The 7852-nt window shown below is 47.0% G+C and overlaps 1 protein-coding gene across 1 annotated transcript; it reads right to left on the bottom strand.

Annotated features, from left to right (window-relative positions):
• Positions 1-3001: 3001 nt before the first annotated feature.
• On the bottom strand, positions 3002-4342 carry SLC10A5 (solute carrier family 10 member 5; the record flags this gene model as incomplete). The annotated part of the gene is made up of 1 exon (XM_081111607.1): positions 3002-4342. The coding sequence occupies one exon, from the start codon at positions 4340-4342 to the stop codon at positions 3002-3004; it is 1341 nt and encodes a 446-aa protein (XP_080967733.1).
• Positions 4343-7852: the final 3510 nt, after the last annotated feature.

Here is a 7852-nt window from a genome sequence, read left to right on the forward strand (position 1 = left end):
CATTTGCAGTCCTTGCTCCCAATCACGCCAAGGTGGTTGGGAGATAGGGAGGGGCCAGGCTCAGCCTGAGCCACACAGGGTGAGAATAAACGCCCCCCGGTGTGCAGCCCAGGTCAAAGGCCCACATTTCACTAATGGGGAGTCCCTCAGGGGACTTCATCCCTGAGAGAGGTGCTAATGATGCTAATCTCCAAATGGAAGAGAGGAGAGATCTGAAGCCCTGGCTCCTCCCCAGACACCTGACTGTACGCCCACCCAAGAGGCTTCTGGGGAGGATGGCCTCTGTCAGCCAGAGCTCGGGTCTTCCGCAAGGGCAAAAGGGGCCCAACTGCCCTGTGTTTGCATTTGGGTATCTTGCTAAGCCTACTTACTCCCAAGAGATGACTGCTTGTAAATGGCAACTCCTCTCACTAAAAAAAAAAAAAAAAATCAGGTTCACATCACAAGACTTTCTTGGGTAAGAGTTGTTTAGGGGACTGATTTTTTTAAAAAAGTACATGGCGCCCTCACCTGTTTGGCTCACTAGATAGAGCGTCGGCCTGGGGACTGAAGAGTCCCAGGTTCGATTCTGGTCAAGGGCATGTACCTTGGTTGCAGGCACATCCCCAGTACGGGGTGTGCAGGAGGCAGCTGATCGATGTTTCTCTCTCATCGATGTTTCTAACTATCTATCCCTCTCCCTTCCTCTCTGTAAAAAAATCAATAAAATATATTTTTTTAAAAAAAAGTACACAGCAATGTGCAGGTTCTCGGGGTGGAGTCTCCTGGGTAGCTGACAGCACTTACTGTTTTGACATAAAATAGTTTGGAGCTGCGGATATCGGTTAAGGCCTGATGTGCCCTGTAATGCCAACAACTTTCCCAGATCTGAGAATCCTATATAATAAAAGCCTAATATGCAAATTGCCCCCTCGACCCGGAGTTCGACCACTCACTATGACGTGCACTGACCACCAGGGGGCGGCACAGAACATGGCCGGAGTTGGCAACGCGGCACTGGCAGCAGGCAGCAGTGGAGGTGCTGCCAGCACCAATGGGCCCCCGATGAGAGCAGTATCATGGTGGCTGGTGGAGCAGGTGAGCAGGCAGCGCCAGGCCAAGGCGGGTGCGAGCAGGGGGGCCTGATTGCCTCGCAGATGGTGACCAGCAGCGGCGGCAGCTGCCCGGCTCCCAGGTGCTAAGAAAGCCGGGCAGGGGCCCGATCACCCTGCCTATCGCTCTGCAGATGGTGACCAGTGGCGGCTCTGACACTTCCATTACAGAGAAAGGGCAAATAGCAATATTAAAATATTTCTTCTAATTATTTTCTTTTCAATGTGCACAAATCCGTGCACCAGGCCACTAGTATATATCATAGACATTTATGCTTTGACAATGTATCACAGAATCATCCCTCTTAAGGGATGAAACTTAAAAAAAGGAATTTCATCCCAATCCAAATTAGATAAATTTTAATATATAAATTGTTTTCCACAATACATCTATAAGAGAAATAAAATAGATTCCAAGTCCAAGTACAGAGAGTGCATTTTCATCATGGAAGACCAATCAGATACGCCTAAAGTAACAGTACAACACACAGTTCCCTGTGTGTTGGGCTCCGAGAACCCTGCTCCTATTAACTCATTCAATCCTCACAAGAACAGCATGAGGTAGGTATGATCATCACCCCCACATTCCACATGAATTTAGGCAAAGAGAGATCAAGTAATTTGACCAACGTCATCCAGCTGACGGGTGACAGAGCTGAAATGGCAGACCCAGGCACAGTCTGGCTTGGAGCATATGACTTTGACCGTTATAGATATTACTGATTAATTAATCCAATAAATGTTTAATGAGCATCTACTCTATCCAAGGCATTGTGCTAAACACTGTAGGGATTCAGAGAATGCAGGGTCCCTGCACTCGAGAAGCCCAATGCTGATTGCTGCCTCCATTACAGTGGTCGGGTGTGGTTACTTCCATCAGCCCGAACCTTCTCTCTGCCCATCACCCTGCTTGCTGCTAGGTCCTGGAGTTTCATGCCCCAACCACAAACTCAGGAGTTGAGCAAAATCTTAAACCTCAGTTGATCTTTTCATTTTACAGATGTGAAAACTGAAGTACAGAGAGTGTCTTGCTAGCTCTCAAGGTAAATGATAAAGTGCAACTAGGATGCAGGTCTCTCATCACCCGATCACTAAAATATGTTCATGGAAATGCATATGAGTGAAATTGGTGCAAGTTCAGTTATGTTTTCTACTCCTAAATGGAGGTTTCTGTTGAAAGGACTCAGCAGTAAAAGATTCCATGAGGGCAATTATCTATATACATAAAAGGCTAAGTGTCCCCTCAGGAGTTCAACTGGGAGAACGGGAGTTCGATTGCTTGCTATGATGTGTGCTGACCACGAGGGGGCGATGTGGAACATGGTGGGCAACCAGTGGCTGTGGGATGCTGAGGGAGCAAGGGAAAGAGGAGGCTGGGAGGAGGGAACCTGATCCATCCTGATCGCTGCCCAGGCCTAGGGACCCTATCAGTGCACGAATTTCATGCACCAGACCTCTAGTCATTTTATAAAGGGAATAATAATGAGCCACCACCAGGCTGAAGCCCATCTTTTATAAATCCTGGTATTCGTATACTGAATTTGGTAAAATAAGAAAAAAAGAACTTTGGTTATCTTATCAGCTGGCAAACTAAGTAACTAATACTATGAGACTGCAGGGAGTGCCCCTCCTGTAAAAAGTGGGATAGTCTCAGCAGCACTACAGGAGGTGTTTTTAAATTGCTTTTCCCACTTAAGAGACGGTATGAAGTGTCATAATGAAATCCCACTCTACAGAGCATTTCCAGGCCAACACAGGCAGTGGCCTCCTCCCGAGCCCGTGTGAGGACGTGTGCTATGACGATGGATATATTACAACGCGGACGCCTCCCCCTGGTGCCAAGTTTTCAATCAGATCGGAAGGGGGCTGAGGGCAGCATCGCTGTAGATACCCTGACGCCCCACAGGGCCTCAGAGCGGGCGTGCTGCCGTGCTTTGGTTGCTAGAGCGGGGAGGATGTTTCCTTTCCTCTCTTGTGATAAGGATACACCTCTTCTTCGCCTGGTACAACAGGAGAATCAGCAGCATTTCACACCCAGAGCACAGCGCCACTGTGAAGGGAGCCACGGAAGCTGCGTCGGCCTGGGACTGGGGGAGGGCGAGCTGGATGATGGCCAGCGCCAAGAAGCTGTTCAGTGCCCCGCTTTCGATAGCCACAGCCTTGCACACAGCGGGAGGCAGCCTGCAGCTTTTAGCAGAGCAGTACCCAAACAGCAAACCCAGAGCAGGAACTAAGACACCCAACAGAAGCACCTCTGGGCTATCTGTTCTTAGAAACACCAATCCCATCCGGAACATCAAATAAATCCCCACAGACATTAAAATAAAACTCAGAGGTCTAATGATTCTCTCCAGGATGCTTGCTTTTTCAGGTGTTCTATGCTTGATGACTATTCCAGCTGATATAGGTACAAGTATGAAGAGGAGTGTTGACATAATTTTCGAAACAGGAACATGGAATGTACCGGAGAGCCCTAAGATCCTACTGTACAGGTAGGAATTGGCAGGCATCATTACCAGGGCCAATACCGTTGATGTGCAGGTCATCAAAATGGCCAAAGTGATGTCTCCTTCTAGAAGCAGAGCAAAGAGATAGCCCCCACCCCCTCCTGGGCACGTGCAGGTCATTACAAACCCAAAAGCCAGTGCCTCGGGCAATGCCAAAACCTGAGTCAAAAGAAATCCACAAAACGGCATCAGAAAAAACTGTGTCGCTGCCACCAAAATTATTGGCAAAGGTCTCTTCCATACTACGCGGAACACCTGCAATTCAATCTTGCAGCCAAATGCGCACTTATTTAACAGGATCATTGGCAGAATCAGCAGAAGGATATTCCTGTCCATGTGCATGGATGCCTGGAAAAGGCTGTCTGGCCTCTGTTTGAGCACTTTGACTCTGACACTCTTTATTTCTTCAATGAGTCTCTCTGGCCTACCTTCAGAGTCCCACAGTTGAATGGTCAAGTTGGTCTCTCCTTCTTCCTCCGCCACTAGTTTTATAATGAAGGTTGTAGCACCGGAGGTGGCCCTGGTCACGTTCACCACCTGCAGCATTTCAGGGTCTTGGAGGCGCACAGAGAGGAAGCTGGCGTTGGGCCGCTGATCTCTGTAAGTGGATCCGACGAGGACGGTTTCTTCGGTCTTTGTGAAGAGCAGTATTTCAGGCCTCGCTGCACTCAGAAAACTGAGAAATGGCTTCCTTGCTTCTCCCAGCGTCACAAAAAGCAAGACAATAAAAAGTCGTCTAATCATTTTGAAATCAATCATATATGCTTAAATCAATCATATATGCGAACACATCAAAGACAACGAGAGAACATTCCTGGGAGAGGCGTCCCGATGCCGGGCGGAGGCTGAGGCAAGAGCTGTTTTGCTGGATCAAAGTCCAGGAGGAGGGCCTGCACTTTCAAACAAAACCCGGCTGCCTCGTGAGTGACACAACCTGCCCAACCTGTAGTTACGAAAATGCCCAAGCCCCGGCATTCTACAGCTTCAGCGGCTCACAGCAGAAACCCGATCTCTTCCTCATTTTCTGGTTTCTGCTAAGGAAAAAACAGCCTCCTCTTCCCTTGCATTTAAAAACTTACACCTTTTTTAGTTTTCTTTCTTCCTAAAGAAAATCTACACTAGAAACAGTCATGACCCAAAAATATAAAATAGATATTGAGGGGGCCTGCAGGTGGGTGAGCCACGTCAAAATCAAACGAGTATTTATTGGCCACGTTTGCTGGGCGCTGGGCCTGGAGCAGGCGGAGCAGAGCAATCCAGCCAGTCACCGGCTCCACCCTCTCCCCCTGCGGCTCACCCCGGCAGCCGCTGAGCAAGACTTAGACAACTGCAGAGCCCAGAAACTAGCCTGCCATAACCTGAGGCGGCTAATAGATTTCCTACAACTCTGGAGAGTGCATCAGTTAGGCAAAATCTGAAACTGGTTTTGGAATCCGTAAGTAGAAAAACAATTCCTGGATGGTGACCGGGGAGCTTGGGAACCGAGGGAAAGTGGGTGGCCAGATGTATGGCCAAAGGGACAGCCTGTCCCTGCTGCTGGACACCATGGGGCACTGGGAGGCCCCGGGCACTAACTCTGTAACACCCCTGCCTTGTCACAGCTAAGGGCATGTCATCCCACTGCCCACCCGAGGTCAGAGGCCTGTGCCTTGCCCGCCGGGAATAAGGAAAAGTATTGGGGTTTTTCTAGTGAGGACTTACACCCCACATACTCCCATAATGATGTATTCCCAAACAAGAGGGTGCTCAGATTCTAAGCAGAAAAAAGGAAAGAAAAGAACAAAAATCCACCGTGACTGTCTACTATAGGGTGTCCCCAAAAAACATACCTATACTTTAACAGCTGATAACTCACTTAATTTTCACTTCTTTTCAGGTTTAACTGATTTGAAATAATGGGTGAAACCAGGCTAAGCTTTGAACAAAGAAAACATCCTTAAGTGCCACTAGACTTTTTTTTTATGGGGATACATAAAATATAAAGTTTAAGGTACAAAACTGGCAACAGTTGACGAATTGAGGGCGCACAAATATCGAACGAAATGATTCTTGATGTTTGCGATTCCATTGCTTCCAGTTATCAGCAGTGCCTGGACCAGAATGGTCATCAGTTTGAAAACAGACACTGACAAAAAAATTATTCATTTCTGTAGATTCGTTTAAATATTTTTGTATTGATTTTTAGAGAGAGAGGAAGTAAGAGGTATAGAGATAGAAACATCAATGACAGCCCTAGCCGGTATGGCTCTGTGGATAGAGCCTCAGCCCTAGGACTGAAGGGTCATGGGTTCAAGTCCAGTCAAAGGCACAAACCTCAGTTGCAGGCCAGATCCCCCGCCCTGGTTGGGGAGCATGTGGAGGCAACCAATTGATGTGCCTCTCTCACATTGATGTTTCTCTCTCCTCCCTTCCAGTCTCTCTAAAAATCAACGGAAAAATATCCTCCAGTGAGATTAACAACAAAAAGAAACATCAATGAGAGAGAAACATTATCGATCAGCTGCCTCCTGCACACCCCCTACTGGGGATTGAGCCCGCAACCCAGGTATGTGCCCTGACCAGGAATGGAACCATGACCTCTTGGTTCCTGGGTCAACACTCAACCACTGAGTCACACTGGCCAGGCATTTCTGTAGATTCTTTTTAAATTTTGAAGATGAACTGTTTGTTAATAAACACTGCCTTTATAATCATTCAAAGTGGGTATACATTTTTTTGGACGCCCTGTATTAAACCTACAGACCTGGTAGTCTCTGAATCTATTCCCACTTCAGCAGATCCTTCATGAATCAAGGCAGAATCTGTGTTCAATGCAAGGACAGTTTGGAGTAAGTATTTTTGCACCATAACATTTGCTCCTCAAAAACTGTTAAAGCAATTTTACTGGACATTTTGTAAGTTTTTAAAAATTCTACTTACGTAGATTAGTTTTTCAAATGCAGTAGACTTTATACCTAAAACTAATATAATACTGAATGTCAACTGTAATTAAAAAATAAAAGTTTACACGTTTAAAAAATGCAATGGAACTTGTAGTTCATAAATTGTATTTGCATGTACCACATCAAGACATGGGCTGATGCTGAAAATAAAGAACAGAGCTAATGTTTCTGATATCTCAGTTAAATTCCCAGAGAACGTTCCTAGTTTAAAAAGACAAAAGTAAAACAGAAACTTCATAAAACCAAAGCCATCTGTACAGTATGTGAGCAAGTATTTTAGCTCCCAATTTTAGGTGCCCAGGTCACAGGTGAGGAAGGGACCTTTTGTCTTCCTGGTTGCTATCTGCACCCTCTCCCGTCACCAGGCCCTCTGGCCCTCCCCTTGCCGAAGATCTGTGGGGAATAAAACCGACACACCCAGAAAAGCGTAATGATCTATCCGCCACACGCCTTTACCGGCTAATAACATTTCAGCTGGAGCTCATTTGTACCCGTCTGTTGTTACAGCGACAGTATCGGAATTTAAAGCTGTTTGTGGGTTTCCTATTTATAATTCTAGTCATCTGCAAGAGATGGACAGATACTAGGGTCGGGTGCGAACAGTCAAAACCTAACATTTCATTGCGCACACTCCACGGACAGCCCCACAACAACGCCCGAGAAAGCTGTCTCATCAGTCATTTGAAATGCGAAGCTCGGGCTTCTCTCGCCCACAACCCGTGTCTTTAGGGGCTCATGCTGGAGGTGTCCCTGGAGCCTCTGAGGAGGCTGGTACCTGTGCCTTCCAGAAGCTGGCCCGCTATCTGGAAACTGACCTCCCTCACCAGACTCGGGTGCCGACTGACATCAATCCTTCCCTGGGCGCCCTGGCTCCCCTTCCCGTCTGATCACTGACAGCTCTGCCTTCGCCTCCACGCGACTCAGTTCCTGCTGCCTTCCCTGCCCTCTGCTCAGCCCCACTGGGACTTTCTCTCCCATGTTTAGCCTCAGCTGAGTCATGAGACGTGTGCTGACCCCTGGCACGTGCGAGTAATTGTGGCACATGCTAAGGTATTCATGTGTATGAAAACTTTCTGGTGTCTGGGAATAGATTTAAGGATTATTTCTACTTCTGGTCATAGTTTGTGAAAAAGAGCTGTTGGAACACAGGTATACTTACTATCCATCTGTTCATTTGGTACTTGTCACACAGCTTTGCACTGTAGTTACCATGGAAACTAGAATCAAATCCTTATCCTTAGTAGGTACTCAAATAATCACCCTAATAAATGAGTATATAAGCAGCTGACGAAAGTCAGAAGCTATCTCCATT

This window comes from Myotis nattereri, assembly GCF_964212035.1.
Source record: "Myotis nattereri genome assembly, chromosome: 17".
Lineage (NCBI taxonomy): Eukaryota > Metazoa > Chordata > Mammalia > Chiroptera > Vespertilionidae > Myotis > Myotis nattereri.